This window comes from Etheostoma spectabile, chromosome 21 (genome assembly GCF_008692095.1).
Source record: "Etheostoma spectabile isolate EspeVRDwgs_2016 chromosome 21, UIUC_Espe_1.0, whole genome shotgun sequence".
NCBI classification, from domain to species: domain Eukaryota; kingdom Metazoa; phylum Chordata; class Actinopteri; order Perciformes; family Percidae; genus Etheostoma; species Etheostoma spectabile.
This window is the reverse complement of record NC_045753.1, coordinates 8,783,555-8,801,076: the sequence shown is the minus strand read 5'-3', so window position 1 is coordinate 8,801,076 and position 17,522 is coordinate 8,783,555. Positions and strand designations below refer to the sequence as shown.

General features: G+C 39.1%; 1 protein-coding gene and 4 non-coding genes across 5 annotated transcripts; all 5 read right to left on the bottom strand.

The window, feature by feature from the left end:
- Nucleotides 1-746: 746 nt before the first annotated feature.
- On the bottom strand, nucleotides 747-6,968 carry hbae4 (hemoglobin alpha embryonic-4). The gene is made up of 3 exons (XM_032501560.1): nucleotides 6,620-6,968; nucleotides 5,086-5,290; nucleotides 747-1,200 (listed from the first exon to the last, which is right to left on the bottom strand). The coding sequence occupies exons 1-3, from the start codon at nucleotides 6,709-6,711 to the stop codon at nucleotides 1,072-1,074; spliced, it is 426 nt and encodes a 141-aa protein (XP_032357451.1). The 5' UTR covers nucleotides 6,712-6,968; the 3' UTR covers nucleotides 747-1,071.
- Nucleotides 6,969-13,603: 6,635 nt separating this feature from the next.
- trnai-uau (transfer RNA isoleucine (anticodon UAU)) lies at nucleotides 13,604-13,687 on the bottom strand. The gene is given in 2 exon segments: nucleotides 13,604-13,639; nucleotides 13,650-13,687. It is a non-coding gene; the product is annotated as a tRNA-Ile (tRNA).
- Nucleotides 13,688-14,902: 1,215 nt separating this feature from the next.
- Nucleotides 14,903-14,996, bottom strand: trnai-uau (transfer RNA isoleucine (anticodon UAU)). The gene is made up of 2 exons: nucleotides 14,959-14,996; nucleotides 14,903-14,938 (listed from the first exon to the last, which is right to left on the bottom strand). It is a non-coding gene; the product is annotated as a tRNA-Ile (tRNA).
- An 872-nt stretch (nucleotides 14,997-15,868) lies between these two features.
- On the bottom strand, nucleotides 15,869-15,962 carry trnai-uau (transfer RNA isoleucine (anticodon UAU)). Its single transcript has 2 exons — nucleotides 15,925-15,962; nucleotides 15,869-15,904 (listed from the first exon to the last, which is right to left on the bottom strand). It is a non-coding gene; the product is annotated as a tRNA-Ile (tRNA).
- Nucleotides 15,963-16,586: 624 nt separating this feature from the next.
- trnai-uau (transfer RNA isoleucine (anticodon UAU)) lies at nucleotides 16,587-16,680 on the bottom strand. The gene is made up of 2 exons: nucleotides 16,643-16,680; nucleotides 16,587-16,622 (listed from the first exon to the last, which is right to left on the bottom strand). It is a non-coding gene; the product is annotated as a tRNA-Ile (tRNA).
- Nucleotides 16,681-17,522: the final 842 nt, after the last annotated feature.

Genomic DNA, 17,522 nt, shown 5'->3' with positions numbered 1-17,522 from the left:
TGACTTATTCCAATAACAGGATCCAAGGTGTTAAATCAAAGAAGGGATATTTGTGCATCTTTTCTTTTTGCTGTATGAAATGAATACTGTGCTATCACAGAATCAAAATAATACAGGCCTATTAAATCCCAGTACATGATCTTGTAATCCAATTTCACCGGTTTATGGTTTTTAATCCTCTTGTGATAACTCAATAAGTCTAGGAAAACTAAGAAATAATAAACTAAATTATGGTACCTTTTAGAGGGCATCACCCCTTACTGTTTATTTCAGCACCACAGACAGCTCCTAATGTATTACATGTTTATGTCAGCAGTAGGGATAGCTCTACGAAAATGTACACAATAACCGACAATTTTTAAACGGAATACATGAAACGAGTATACCACTGCAACCCTAACAACATGTAGATATGCTGTTACTGTGCCTCACACATTTCCACAATGACTTATTGCATTGCACCTTTCCTCTGGTTTTAAGTTCATACAAAACACTGCTGTTTTATTTAGATTTTCAAAAATGGTTACAATTTTAAAGACATAAATTAGTACTCAAAAACAATTTTCAAAACCACTGACCATCTTGGAAAAAAAATCCCCTAAGGTACACATTCAATAAAAGTAAAGTTATGTCCTATCACATCATTGTTGTAATAAGGACACCAAAATTACAATTATAAATAGATTCCCTATAAATAGATAGATAAATAGGTCAGATTCCTTATGTTTCAAGTTGTCATTGTTTTCCATTTAACTTAGTATAGTATACAAATCAAGTTGGGATTTAAAATTTCTTTAAATTGAATGACACACAGCATTGCAATCTAATAAGGTATGTTATCTTTTAAAATGGTAATTTGTAATAAATGGGATAAGAAAAACACAAGTTTGGCCCATGGTTGGTCCTTTATATAGACTTTATATGGTACAACACAACAGGAAAATTGTTAGTTTCACATTTTTATTATTACAAAATATTGCATTTTAACAACTACACATACATAAATAAATAACTCACATCGTGTGACATCATAAATGGTTCACATACTTCATAAAAACCCGTGGCTGGGTCTCATCTGAATTTCTCGGCGAGCACGGCTGCGAACGCTGACAGGTACTTGTCCATTGCTGCGTGCGCCACTGGTGTGAAGTCGTTGCGCATGTGCGCCGCCAGGGTGACGAGCATACAGTGTGAGAAGAACTGCAGAGAAGATAAAGGATCGTTATTGACTCAACGCTGATTCCAGTTGGGCCTTTTGTTTGAGATAAAATATCTAATTACCGGCCACTTATTCAGATATCAATAAACATGAAGTTAGTTCAAAATGAGGTACTTTCAGTTACACTTGTAGTGCCAAGTCCTGCATCCCTACCAAGACCTGAATCTTAGGTCTTTAGCTTAGGTGGGGGAGCGGTCCCCTAACAATCAGAAGGTTGGTGGGTCAATCCCCTGGTGCTGCAGTCCCAAGTGTCCTTGGGCAAGACATTGAACCCCCCATCATTCCCAAAGCTATGCCATTGGTGTGTGAAGGTTTATCTGATACCAGAAGCCACAGGGAATGGACATGGTGAATGGGGCCTGTAATATGGGAAAACCCTTTGAGTAGCACTATATCAACACAGTCCCTTCCCATTTGTTTAACCCTTGTGTGTGTCTTCCCATGAACTTGTCTTCTTTTTTTTGAAAATTTTCTTTACGTTTTTGTCCATTTTTTAACGCTTTTCCCCCCACTACCACCATTTTATAAACCACTGATACCTACTTTTTCACACACGTTTCAAACTTATTCCTATATATACCTCATTTATCTGAGAATATACCTAATTTTTGAGTTGATAAAAAGGAGAAGTTATGATTTATTTTGACTAGTTACGATCAGAGGATGTTGAGTGCATCACAGACTGGCTTATGTGAAAGTTTAATCAGGATACTGTTTTGACACCATTTAAACATTTCTATAAAATCCTATAAAACTGAATAAAAGACCAAAAATTCAATGAAAGTAGTAATTAATTTTACTTTACTTTAGCGTTGAATGAAACCATCCATGTTATTTTGGGGCAATTTGGTTGAGGCAAACCCAAATTTCTGATAGGGAAACTTCAATAAGGGGTCAAATTTGACCCAAGGAGAGGGTTAAAAACTAAATAAACTTCTTTGTGTTGTTCATCAATGATGATAAATGATCTGAACATCTGTACTTTTAGAGTGTTTGGAGTCATCAATGTTTTATTAGACTCAGTAGTAGTAACGTTGTCCTGTGAGGTACACACACTTTTCGGTGGCGATGACTGTAAAGGTACACATTATGATTATTGATTGTTGCTGCCTGAGTGGATGCAGAAAACGGCACAACACCCCCTCCATGCTTCAACTCATATTGGAGATGATGAAAATAATACATCCAAGAAAACTCAATGCATTTAACTTTAACATATAAACATAAAATGATATGCCACATATTTTAACTAATGTGTTAAGAGAGGTATAAGATATAACTAGACTCCATATACAAATGTATCAAAAATATTAAGGAAATGTATTATTTGGTTATAGTTCCACAATATTTTATTTTCCTAGATGTGTGTGATAATATTACATTTTCCATATGGAAGCATCAACAGTATGTGTGTGGTCTTCATACTTTTGTTACCCAGCCAATGTTCCGGGGTCTGGTGGACCCGCCACAATATTAGGCTCATAATGATTTACATAAAAATACCTAATCAAAGTTTACTTTAGCTCATTTACAAATGACATATACATGATTTTTGGTTCATATTTGCCATTTACCCCTGTGAGATCACATTTATGATCATATGATCATTTTTGTTATTTGTGAGAAAACAAGGAAATTTAATTATGAAAAGATGGAGAAAAAAATAGAAACTAGATTTTGGATCATCATTGGTGCTTATTCCCTAGAGCTTAATCAGAACAGGTGATAGTGCTTGAAATGTAACAATTTTGTAACTTTGTGAAAAATAGCAGGTGCAGAAATACAACGTAGTTTCATAGCACCTCCATTTAAATACACTTGGGTCAATTAGACCTGAACACCTCATATGTAATAGTTATGTGTAGGGGGGGGGCGTACCGTGTGCAGTCACTGAAAATATTATTTTTCATGTTCTTCACAGAAAATGAGCCAAGGCCAATAAATTTGAGTAAGAACAAATAAGAAATAGAATCGTTTTTTTTTTCCGGCCCCACAGACCCGAACACCACACAAGGGTTACGCTACTTGAGCTGTTGGGAGAAATATGGCAGCCATGTTGGTTTTGAAGCTTGAAACAAGTACAAGTTTGAGGAAGTTGTTCTTGAGTTATTTCTTCTCATGCCACTTTATATTTCTACTCCATTACAATTCATAGGGGGATATTGTACTTGTTACTTCATTACAATTATCTGCTTTATATAATTGTCCTAATTGTGTTTTTTTTTCTTTTCTTTTCTTTTTTTTTAAACAATTGTGAGGTTTGTACTTTTGGTTGGACAAAACAAGTATTGCAAGGGAGTCTCATTGGGCTCTGGGTGATTGTGACAGCATTTATCCCTATTTTTATACATTTTTCCAAACAATCTATCAATTAATCAAGAAAACATCTGTATATTAAACCATAAATAAAAATAATCACTAGTTGCAATCCTGTACAAAATACTTAAAAACGAAGCAACTCCGAATTGAAAATTAATTCTGTTTTTACAATGAGTAATGGTAATCAAATAATATAATATATATATATGTAATCAGCGCACTGCGCTCACACAGGAGAAGGGCACAGAATAGCAGTTGTTAACGGACTTTTTCTTTAAACTATTCTGTAGCTTGCTAAACTGTCATGGGTTTTACTGCAACATTTTCAATAAGTGTTCTGCTACGATGTGGAAGTTTACGACGTTACATTTGTTTGGAGAGAGAGAGAGAGACAGAGAGAGAGAGAGAGAGAGAGATTATCGCCTTGATAATATTGCTGTTTCTGTGTTTCTTATTGGATAGCTGATAGATGTGCAGATTGTTTAATATTAATCGTGCAGCCAGCCACGTGTTGATATCCAGGTTGTGTTTGCTGGAAAACGTTGAATCGCCAGTAGACAGACCAGCGCTGTGGAGCCACGTGCTTGGCTATTAAAGGTGTATTACACTGCTCCGTTATGGATTTGTGTGCTGTAATAGATGTGCCTTATACTCAGTTTGTGTTACTGAGCAATACACTATGTTACATTTATGTTAATTATTACAGAGAAATGAATGTAATTCTTAGTATCGTGTCTTGTTATATGCTGGTGGCTATACTATTTAGTTTGGGTAAATACTGTTACCCATAGTAAGTCAGATGCTTATTAATGTGCATTGTTATTTGCGTATATTTCAGAAACACATCCAACTTCACATGTAACGTCAAATACAACTTCATAGTTAACTTCATGTTGGAGTTGTAAATAAATCTTCCTGGATCTCAAAGTCAGACATCGCTGGTTCCCTTTGTTACCGGACACCCTACTGCGGGCCAGTGTTTCAGTAGCCAGTATTCAATAGTTTTTACAAGCCTATTGCCTATATTTTTGTATGAAAATAAACCCTGTTACACTTTTTTGAAACTATTTCAGCTTGTTTAGGCCTATTAATGCTTTCTGAACATATTGAACACAATTTATAAAATACTGCAATAGTACCGGGATAATTCATGCCATTACATCCCTATCAGTCACAGGGGCCATTTTTATGTGAGGCAGAAGACCCGGAAACACTGACCAATCAGAAGAGACTGGGCTTTTTCAGAGGGGTGCTTAAAGAGACAGGCGCTAAAACGGATAATTTCAGACAGAGGGTGAATGCAGATATATTCAGACAGTTTGAGAAAAATGTTTTTTTTTTTAAACATTAAAGTATGTAAAAAGGTCCAATCAAAACCCAAAATACATACTGTATGTAAGTGTATTCTTTACAGTGTATTAGTACTTTTATTTATAGACTTCCACCACCAGTGTTAATAAGAAACAATTAATCAGAAACCATTCTTTTTTTAAAGTTATTCTCCTCAGTATGATCCATCAGTAGAACTGATGCTCTTGTAAAGGCACCTTGAAGTTGGTGGGGTCTATCCGGAGTTGGTAAGCGTGCAGGGTCTGCAGAGGACCCAGGGTGATGGCTAGCTGGCTGATGTCTTTGGCTCCCTCTGCGATGGCCAGAACGATCTTCTTTCCGTGAGAGCGCAGGTGAGCGGAGCTGGGGCTGATGTCAAGATGGGAAAAGTACGTCTTGGAACCTGGTTGGGTAGCAAACATCCTGTGGAGGAATTGGGAATTTGTTTCAGTACTGTTGCAGTGATGCACGTTCCTAATTGAAAGACAGGCTACATTGCGCCAACGTCATTTTGACATCACATTGTTGCGCGACAGGTCGGGACTGGCGACTTTAAAGAGGCCTAAAGGCTATGTTCACACTTACCGTCTCTTTTGACAAGAAAAGGTCCATTAGGGCGCTTTTGTAGTAAAAATAGAAGAAGCTGGCAGCGTATTTTGGTTCCAAAAAGCAGCCGAGAGTGTCTTTTTGTTGCTACTACAACAGATACTGCTACAGTATCCTAGAGCACCATGTGGAGCAGTGCTAACGTTAGATAAAACAAAGCGGTGGAGCGAGCTAGAGAAAGAACAAAGAGAAAGAGAGAGAGAGAGAGAACAGTGCTACTAATGTTACATGAAACAAAGTGAGTTCTCTGTGCAGGGAGCACCCGGTCATATCATGTAACTTTGACTCCATTTTTTCTTGTTGTTATGTAAATGAAGTTCTGGCTGCTCAGCTTGTCATTGGTCGGCTGTCAAAAAAAGCACTTGACGTAGGGTGTTTTTTTTCTTCCAGAAAACTATAATGTAAAACAGACATTGGCAGCTTAAAAACATGCTAAGAGTGACCATAGCCTTAGAGTCATTATAATTTGCTTGCATATATGATATCCTATATAGAATTTAAAAGGTAACTAATAGCCACCCAATAGTTGATTCATCATTTACCAATGCTTTATAGACCATAATGTATACATTTATAGATGTCAATTAATTATTTATAATAATAATAATAATAATAATAATAATAATAATAATAATAAATACACTATCAATTCTTCAGGAACACATGTTGATGAAGGGTTTTCCCTTTCTAATAAGGAAGGAAGGCTTAGATCTTCATACGTGTTTTTTTAAACATTATTTCCATTAACATACATTCACAAGAAATACAGACCAAACACACACACACACACACACACACACACACACACACACACACACACTCACACACACACACAGCTGAGCAGTTATGTGTTGCATCATGGAAACATGTTTAACTTTCTGTAGCCATTGATACAATCCGATAAGAACAATAGGGAACCAAAGGGTACAGTACGTTTCCAGATTATTTCTGCATTTCCTTTTGGAAGTTTTTTCCAAAATGTTTTGTATTTTCGGACAGTATGAGTATGGTCACCGACCACACCACAGCTTCTCAGTGGGTCTAAGTTGACTAAATAGCTAAGATAAAAAATCTATTTGCAAGCCTTTAAACACAACCAGACGGTTTATAATTCGGAATTGTCTACACAACAGAGCTTGGACCCACCTAAGAAGCGCCTCTGCTCCAATATCCTCCGCCACAGGAGTCATCCTTTGCCATATCTCTGCAATGAGCTCCTTCTCCCTCGGTGAGAGCATCGCAGCCTCTCGCACTGAACGTCACAGAATTCACTGTAGTTGAATATATCCAGAGTGTGAGATGATTTTACAACATCTTAAAGCCTAACACCATCCTAAGAGCACACTAACGCCGTTAACCAAAACGCGAAAAAGACGCGTGAACGTAAAAAAACAAACAAAAAAACTGCTTCTGTGTGAAGATGACGACGTGTGAAGCTGAAGGTGTCCGCAGCCGTGTCGTTTCCCTGCTCGGTGTTATCGGACAGTCGCAGCCGCACCAGGGCAGGGTGGGGCGGGTGGGGGGGGGGGACTCCACGCCACTGTGCTATCTGCTGCTTCACGTGCGTCACGCTGAATGCTTCCACCATAACAAACTTTCATGTGGTCGACCACACAGCGCAGCTGGTGTGAGGGTGCAGAGGTGTATCTATAAGTACATTTACTTAAGTAGACTACTGCATTAGTTCCCAAAGGGGGCCCCCCGGACCCAGAAAGATCCCCTGGACCCAGAGGGGAATCATTCATTTTCACGATAAGGCAACGCAGCCTTATTTACAAGCACAATTTAAGCAACAAGGCAAGTCAAAGTTATTTACATAAAACATTAAATGGGCAAACATTCATTAAAGATAAGCTTTATTAATATAGCTAAACTAGGTTAAGACGTGTATAAAATACAAGAATACAATTTACAGTGCAGTGTAAGAAAGTAACGATCACTTGATTTAAAAAGGCAACATCGAAAAGAAATGTCTATTCCATCCATTACACAATGACAGAATGCACAACTATTTTGACCATCATCCATAATAAAACATCTAAAACCAAAGATCCTGTCAGATGGGGGACCCAGCATAGCACACAGTCACGTCAATGGGGGTCCTTTTCCTAAATTTGTAAGTTTAGGGGTCATTGATGTACAAAGTTTGGGAACCACTGGGCTATGTTACAATTTTGAGGCTCTTGAGTCTGTTCTTTCCTGTGGGTTCCGGGCAATTGTGATGACATTTCTCACTAATTTTAATTGATAGATAAATTAACTGAGAAAATAATGAGCAGATTAATCCACAATGGAAATAATTAATAGCCTACGTGCAGGCTGATAAGCACTATTTCAAAAACTGTAAAATCCTGCTTTTACATGAATGTGTAACAGAAACTCTAATGATATAATATAAAATAGTACAGTCACAGGGACATTTCTCTGCATTCAGTCATTTTGCTTTTACCACTTTAGTGTTAGTATGTTAGTATGTTTCTCGGATTGTACTTACATACTTTTACTTAAAGTGCCCATATTATGAAAACATCACTTTTTCTGGGATTTGGGGTGTCATTTTGTGTTTCTGGTGCTTTTACATGCATCCAAACTTGGAACAAAACCTATCCATGCTGTTTTGAGTGAGAAGCAGGTTCCTGAATGTCCTCTGCCTTCAGTCTCCAGGTGAGTTGTTCAAAATCTGCACGGCTTCCTAAGGCACTGGCTCAGACAAGGTGGCTAACCTTAGCATGCTAGCTCATTCTCAATAGCAAAAAACACTGCTACAACACACACTAGTTCACCATAATCTACAAAAGAACTACTTCCCTGACCCTGTTCTGCAGGTATTCCACAAGTGCCCATCGTTTAGAAAAAGTCTCCCAGCTAATCCTGCCTTTTACTAACCAAAGTTAGAGAAACATAAGCTAGCTGAGGTGATCTTACCTATACTGTGCATGTGCGACTCCCAACAAAGATAGTATAGACGTGAGATATCACACTCTGTAGCTACAACACGTGAGATGTCTCATTCTGTAACTAAAAAAGAGACCTAAACACACAGGGTGAAAACAGGATCTGTCTCACTCTGTAGTGAAATCAAGTGAGATGTCTCACTCTGTAGCTAAAACAGAGACCTGAACACACAAGGTGAAAACAGGATCTTCAGTAATGTGCAGTACAACAAAAATGTTGTGTTTTTTTGAAAATTAAACCATGTTAACCTATTCTGGTACAACCTCAAAATACAATTATGAACCTGAAAAGGAGCATAATGTGGGAGCTTTAAGTAACACTTTAATTGCAGTCGGGGATGGATTTTTTTACCCTGTGGTATTAGTAAGTAAACGGATGGATTCAGATACTTCCTCCACCAGTGTCCGATGCTGGCCCTGTCGGGGCCTTCACATTAGTTTGTTTGTTCATGGGTATTTTAGCAGGTGTATGTGCTCATCTGCTCCAGAGTTGCTTACACTTAACTAAGTTATTAACCTTTATTTTACCAGGAAAAAATCCCTTTGAGAGTCAGAATCTCTTTTTCAAGGGAGTTCTGGCCAGTGTAACAGTTCCACATTTAAAATATGAATTAAAAAACAAAAAAAAGGACAACATAAAACAGAAAAAGACAGTAGGCAATTTAACATCATCTCAACATAATCACCAGCAGCGCCCAGTGACATCACATTTAGTACTCAAATGGTCTGTATGTGACCATGGTGACTTTTATTTTGAAATCACACGGAACGGGGGTAAAGTGCAAAAAAACAAAAAAAAAACTTTAAAGACACGTTTCATCGAAAACAGTTTGCGTTCGGGGAATGTCATACATGATTTGACCATATGATGTAAGATTACATTTCCTGGTGGGGACTTTAGGAATCAGGAGAGAACATAAGTAAGGAGGCAAATATACCAATGCTCCAACCTGCCACTGTGCAAAGAAGGCCAACCAACACTCTCATACAAGCTACAGTGATGAGTACAAAAACTAGAATTAGTTATGAATCTTAGTGCTGCATGAATCCAGCATTTTCAGAGATTGATTTGCATGCATAAAATATCACCATAATCCAGCATTGACCGAAATGTTGTTTTTCTCGCACTTAAAGAGAAATAGCCTTTGTTTCTATAGTAGAAACCCATCTTTTCTCTAAATTTTTTGTTAGACACTCTATGTGCTGCTTGAAGGACAAACTTTCTTCTAAGAAGAAACCAAGATATTTTTAGACTGATACTCGTTCAATTACTTTCTTATCTAGTGTAACAGTCTGACAGGCATCGACTGTGCTCCTTGTGAATAAAAATCCAACTATAAAGACGTTATTTTTCATTATTTTCTCTATGTAGAACTCCTGACTTCATGGTCTTATTCCACACCATGACCAGAAAAAAAGCATATTAAATGTGAGTCAGAGGTTTCACAGTGGAATATATTTTGCAGTGCGGAGAAGGTTTTCCAGATAAACGTTCAGCTGCTGCTATCTGCAGCTCCATGCACTGCTGGTCAAGGGACAGAGGGCGTGAGGCCAGTCTGCATCAGATACCATTGTGCGAAGAACCACAGGGCTGCATTGGCCAGAGGACTTTACCTTTTCTGTAACACATTATGTGCCTTTTATGAGGCATTTGAACCGACACCATCATCCAGAGCCAGAGATCTGGCAGTGGTTTTTCAGTATTAGAAGAAGCAAGAGATGGTGACAATTTTAATAACCCTTATTTTTTTACATTTGTTTTTTATAAAATCAACAACTTAACAGTAGTGAGTGTTTCCTAACAAAGTTACAGCTAATCATGTTATCACATACCAAATACCACATAGTAAAAGCTTGCTTTTGGGTGCTCCTGGGATTCTGGAGGGCTGGGGATCCAACAGTTGCCCACTTTGCTCCATTGATGTCAGCCTTGTTTTATGGGCTCCTGTTTGTCTGTAATTAGACCAAAGAAGCATGTGATAATCTGATAAACCACGTTTTGTCACTTGAACTATTCAAAGACTACATTTGAACACAATAGACATTTTATGTGAATGAAAACTGGGAAAGGCCCAAGTGTGAAGACACTATTTGAATTAGACTAGACTGATTTTGCTTTAGCTTAAGCGCAATGTTGCTTGATGTTTAATTATATCAACAAAAATGAAGAAAGCTGAGTCCTCTATAATCTGGACCCTGGACTAGACAAATGGATTATTGAGTCTGTGACTGTTTCTCAGTTGGTCAGCTCGGCCTTTAAACGTATTTTTTCAGACAGCCGAATAGATCATTTAAAATTCCAACAGTTGGAGAAACAACTAACTTCACAAGTAGAAAGTCATCTAAGGACATCTGTGCAAAAAAACAACAACAAGAGAGTAAAAGCTTGGGGTGGGGGAGAGTGGGTGGTTCACCTCACATCACCTCTAGAAGGATCTAATAATCATGGTGACCTTACATAACCCCCCTCACCATGCATGGGCCAAAGACATGTAGCAGTTTTTTCTTTTAAAGTTCCTGTGAGGTTTTATATCAGAAATGATGCTTTGACAGTTGTTAAATGCTGTACAATCTTACATATTACAACAATTAACAATAACAATTGTTACTGTTCACAATAATTGCTTAATGATTACATCAGTAAAATGTTTAAAAAAAGACATGTACTTGTATTTGTAAACATGTAACATCCCCAACAAATGCAGTGTTTCATCCTCAAAATAAATAGTTTTCACTTGGTTTTTATTTGTTTGGAATATTGCCAGACCTTCGCTGTTACCCAGAGTTATGTGGGCTGACTCAGCATAACAAGGGGATCTCATGGCCTCTTTTTGCAGTTTAACATAAAATGCACAGTCATGTTTTATAGGTCAATGTGGTAGGTAGGTAAAAGGAAAGCACTGTTAGCCAGTTTTAGTAAAAGAAAATACATTATTTAACGAGGCCGATTTATATTTTGTTATTTTTTTGTTAAATTGTTGGGTAATTCTTTCTACAGGTGTTTCACAGTAGAGATATTGAGTTCTGTTTTGGATTTTACACATGAAAGGCTACCTCAGCATGCCAGCTGGCTAAAACTGGCAGATTTCAGACATTTTGATTAATGTTCTCATAAATCAATAAATGAAGGTGAGCTCTTGATCTCAACTTTGGGGAACAAGATACACACCTTTTTATAATAAAGGACGCTGCAGCATGAAGGCCAAGGATTGCAGTAGTTTAAGTTGACTTAGTTAGCAGTTGAGGTATTCAAAGAGTAGCTTAATTGGTTTGTGAATAGAGAACATTCAACTAACCCTTACATATTACATATTACTTAGCAGCTCCAGGTGAGGCTTGAACTCACAACCTCGGCATGACTCAGCAGGTTACTGTCTTATAAGTACCACGCGTTGACCGATTGCGCCACTGGAGCCTTCATGCTGCATTATTCAGTTATTGATAAATCTGACAGATTACTGTATTAGTGGAGTATGAAGGATGAGTTGAGGAGTTACAGCCTGAGTAAAGAGGTTGCTTAGAGACCCTCCCATGCTATCTCGGAAATTTCAGATCACCCTCCCTTGAGTAATTTGTATACAGTCCCTAGCATCTCTGAAGAAGATGACAACATTATGTGTGTTAGAAAAGATTAATACAATCCCACTCCAGCAAGGGAGTTGTCCAAACAGACATGAGGAGAATAGAAGTGTTCCATAATTGATGCCTCTGACAAATCTGCCCCATGTTTTGGCATGGAATTTTTTTATGAATGACAGGTTTGTCTGAGTGCAGATAAACATGTCTGCTCCAGGTGAGCCTTAAACTCACAACCTTGGCAGAGTTGGGTGCAGAGGTGTATCTATAAGTACATTTACTTAAGTAGACTACTGCATTAGTTCCCAAAGGGGGCCCCCCGGACCCAGAAAGATCCCCTGGACCCAGAGGGGAATCATTCATTTTCACGATAAGGCAACGCAGCCTTATTTACAAGCACAATTTAAGCAACAAGGCAAGTCAAAGTTATTTACATAAAACATTAAATGGGCAAACATTCATTAAAGATAAGCTTTATTAATATAGCTAAACTAGGTTAAGACGTGTATAAAATACAAGAATACAATTTACAGTGCAGTGTAAAGAAAACAAGAAGCCCATGACCAAGGATATTACGCACAGACAATTTTCCACATGAAGGCTTACATAAACATTTTGAATTTTTTTATGAATGACAGGTTTGTCTGAGTGCAGATAAACATGTCTGCTCCAGGTGAGCCTTAAACTCACAACCTCTGCTTGACTCTGCAGGTTACTGTCTTATAAATAGAGCGCACCGACCGATTGCGCCACTGGAGCCTACATTTAGCAATATTCAGTTCCTGAAAAATCGGACAGATTATTGTATTAGTGGACTTTGAAGGATGAGTTAAGGAGTCACAGCCTGAGTAAAGAGGTTGCCTAAAAACCCTCCCATGCTATCTCGGAAATACCAGATCACCCTCCCTTGAGTAATTTGTATACAGTCCTACTCCAGCTGCACACCTTTTTATATTCAAGGACGCTGCAGCATGAAGGCCAAGGACTGTAGGTATTCAAGGAGTAGCTTGATTTGTTTGTGAATAGAGAACCTTCAAATCATCCCCTACATATTAAAACTCAGGTGCTCCAGGTAAGAAGTTGCTTAAAGACCCTCCCATGCTATCTCGGAAATTTTTTCTCCTTTGAGTAATTTGTATATAGTCCCAAACATGTCTGAAGAAGATGACAACAACATGTTTGTTAGAAAAGATTAATACCATCCCAATCCAGCTAGTGAGTTGTCTAAACAGACATGACGAGGATGGAGCAGGACCGCATCACAAAAATCGCCTTCAGATGGACACCATCTGATGAAAGAAAACCTGTAATAACCAAAACCGCCTCGCGCAGAACTGTGACACAAGAACACAGATGAACCTGTCAAGATCTTTTGTAATTCATTCTACAGGTATTCAATATTGAGTTCTCTTTTTCATTTTACACATGAAGGGCTACCTCAATTTTCAGAATGTTTTGTTTTTTGACTGGTTTGACAGATTTGTCTGAGTGGATGTGTTCACCTCACCTGCTGCAGCTACAATGTTTCTGCTCCAAGTTAGTTTTGAACTCACATTCTGATTAACTGCAGGTTTCTGTCCCCTACATATTAAAACTCAATTGCTCCAGGTGAGGATCGAACTCACAACCTCGGCAGGTTACTGTCTTATAAGTACCGCGCGCTGACCGATTGCGCCACTGGAGCTTACGAAGTACTCTATTCAGTTCCTGAAAAATCTGACATATTACTGTATTAGTGGAGTATGAAGGATAAGTTGACGAGTCACAACCTGAGTAAAGAGGTTGCTTAGAGAACCTCCCATGCTATCTCGGAAATTTCAGATCCCCCTCCCTTGAGTAATTTGTATACAGTCCCTAGCATCTCTGAAGAAGATGACAACATTATGTGTGTTAGAAAAGATTAATACCATCCCACTCCAGCTAGGGAGTTGTCCAAACAGACATGAGGAGAATAGAAGTGTTCCATAATTGATGCCTCTGACAAATCTGCCGCATGTTTTGGCCTAATAGGATCTCCAATGATGAACTGTACTTGAAAACGAGAAGCCCATGACCAAGGATATTACGCACAGACGATTTTCCACATGAAGGGTTACATCAACATTTAGAATTTTTTTATGAATGACTGGTTTGTCTGAGGGCAGGTAAAACGTGTCTGCTCCGGGTGAGCCTCAAACTCACAACCTCAGCATCACTCAGCAAGTGACTGTCTTATACTGTAAGTACCGCACGCTGACCGATTGCGCCACTGGAGCCTGCATTTTGCAATATTCAGTTCCTGAAAAATCTGACAGATTACTGTATTAGTGGAGTACGAAGGACGAGTTGAGGAGTCACAGCCTGAGTAAAGAGGTTGCCTAAAAACCCTCCCATGCTATCTCAGAAATATCAGATCACCCTCCCTTGAGTAATTTGTAAACAGTCCAACTCCAGCTGCACATCTTTTTATATTCAAGGACGCTGCAGCATGAAGGCCAAGGAAAAGAAAAGATTAATACCATCCCAATCCAGCTAGTCAGTTGTCTAAACAGACATGACGAGGATGGAGCAGGACCGCATCACAAAAATCGCCTTCAGATGGACACCATCTGATGAAAGAAAACCTGTAATAACCAAAACCGCCTCGCGCAGAACTGTGACACAAGAACACAGATGAACCTGTCAAGATCTTTTGTAATTCATTCTACAGGTATTCAATATTGAGTTCTCTTTTTCATTTTACACATGAAGGGCTACCTCAATTTTCAGAATGTTTTGTTTTTTGACTGGTTTGACAGATTTGTCTGAGTGGATGTGTTCACCTCACCTGCTGCAGCTACAATGTTTCTGCTCCAAGTTAGTTTTGAACTCACATTCTGATTAACTGCAGGTTTCTGTCCCCTACATATTAAAACTTAATTGCTCCAGGTGAGGATCGAACTCACAACCTCGGCATGCCTCTGCAGGTTACTGTCTTATAAGTACCGCGCGCTGACCGATTGCGCCACTGGAGCTTACGAAGAACTCTATTCAGTTCCAAAATTTGACATATTACTGTATTAGTGGAGTATGAAGGATAAGTTGACGAGTCACAACCTGAGTAAAGAGGTTGCTTAGAGAACCTCCCATGCTATCTTGGAAATTTCAGATCCCCCTCCCTTGAGTAATTTGTATACAGTCCCTAGCATCTCTGAAGAAGATGACAACATTATGTGTGTTAGAAAAGATTAATACCATCCCACTCCAGCTAGGGAGTTGTCCAAACAGACATGAGGAGAATAGAAGTGTTCCATAATTGATGCCTCTGACAAATCTGCCGCATGTTTTGGCCTAATAGGATCTCCAATGATGAACTGTACTTGAAAACGAGAAGCCCATGACCAAGGATATTACGCACAGACGATTTTCCACATGAAGGGTTACATCAACATTTAGAATTTTTTTATGAATGACTGGTTTGTCTGAGGGCAGGTAAAACGTGTCTGCTCCGGGTGAGCCTCAAACTCACAACCTCAGCATCACTCAGCAAGTGACTGTCTTATACTGTAAGTACCGCACGCTGACCGATTGCGCCATGGAGCCTGCATTTTGCAATATTCAGTTCCTGAAAAATCTGACAGATTACTGTATTAGTGGAGTACGAAGGACGAGTTGAGGAGTCACAGCCTGAGTAAAGAGGTTGCCTAAAAACCCTCCCATGCTATCTCAGAAATATCAGATCACCCTCCCTTGAGTAATTTGTAAACAGTCCAACTCCAGCTGCACATCTTTTTATATTCAAGGACGCTGCAGCATGAAGGCCAAGGACTGTAGGTATTCAAGGAGCAGCTTGATTGGTTTGTGAATAGAGAACCTTCAAATCATTCCCTACATATTAAAACTCAGCTGCTCCAGGTGAGGCTCGAACTCACAACCTCGGCATGACTCAGCAGGTTACTGTCTTATAAGTACCGCACGCTGCCCGATTGCGCCACTGGAGCTTACGAAGTACTGTATTCAGTTCCTGAAAAATCGGACATATTACTGTATTAGTGGAGTATAAAGGATGAGTTGAGGAGTCACAGCCTGAGTAAAGAAGTTGCTTAAAGACCTTCCCATGCTATCTCGGAAATTTTAGATCACCCTCCTTTGAGTAATTTGTATACAGTCCCAAACATGTCTGAAGAAGATGACAACAACATGTTTGTTAGAAAAGATTAATACCATCCCAATCCAGCTAGTCAGTTGTCTAAACAGACATGACGAGGATGGAGCAGGACCGCATCACAAAAATCGCCTTCAGATGGACACCATCTGATGAAAGAAAACCTGTAATAACCAAAACCGCCTCGTGCAGAACTGTGACACAAGAACACAGATGAACCTGTCAAGATCTTTTGTAATTCATTCTACAGGTATTCAATATTGAGTTCTCTTTTTCATTTTACACATGAAGGGCTACCTCAATTTTCAGAATGTTTTGTTTTTTGATTGGTTTGACAGATTTGTCTGAGTGGATGTGTTCACCTCACCTGCTGCAGCTACAATGTTTCTGCTCCAAGTTAGTTTTGAACTCACATTCTGATTAACTGCAGGTTTCTGTCCCCTACATATTAAAACTCAATTGCTCCAGGTGAGGATCGAACTCACAACCTCGGCATGCCTCTGCAGGTTACTGTCTTATAAGTACCGCGCGCTGACCGATTGCGCCACTGGAGCTTACGAAGTACTCCATTCAGTTCCAAAATCTGACATATTACTGTATTAGTGGAGTATGAAGGATAAGTTGACGAGTCACAACCTGAGTAAAGAGGTTGCTTAGAGAACCTCCCATGCTATCTCGGAAATTTCAGATCCCCCTCCCTTGAGTAATTTGTATACAGTCCCTAGCATCTCTGAAGAAGATGACAACATTATGTGTGTTAGAAAAGATTAATACCATCCCACTCCAGCTAGGGAGTTGTCCAAACAGACATGAGGAGAATAGAAGTGTTCCATAATTGATGCCTCTGACAAATCTGCCGCATGTTTTGGCCTAATAGGATCTCCAATGATGAACTGTACTTGAAAACGAGAAGCCCATGACCAAGGATATTACGCACAGACGATTTTCCACATGAAGGGTTACATCAACATTTAGAATTTTTTTATGAATGACTGGTTTGTCTGAGGGCAGGTAAAACGTGTCTGCTCCGGGTGAGCCTCAAACTCACAACCTCAGCATCACTCAGCAAGTGACTGTCTTATACTGTAAGTACCGCACGCTGACCGATTGCGCCACTGGAGCCTGCATTTTGCAATATTCAGTTCCTGAAAAATCTGACAGATTACTGTATTAGTGGAGTACGAAGGACGAGTTGAGGAGTCACAGCCTGAGTAAAGAGGTTGCCTAAAAACCCTCCCATGCTATCTCAGAAATATCAGATCACCCTCCCTTGAGTAATTTGTAAACAGTCCAACTCCAGCTGCACATCTTTTTATATTCAAGGACGCTGCAGCATGAAGGCCAAGGACTGTAGGTATTCAAGGAGCAGCTTGATTGGTTTGTGAATAGAGAACCT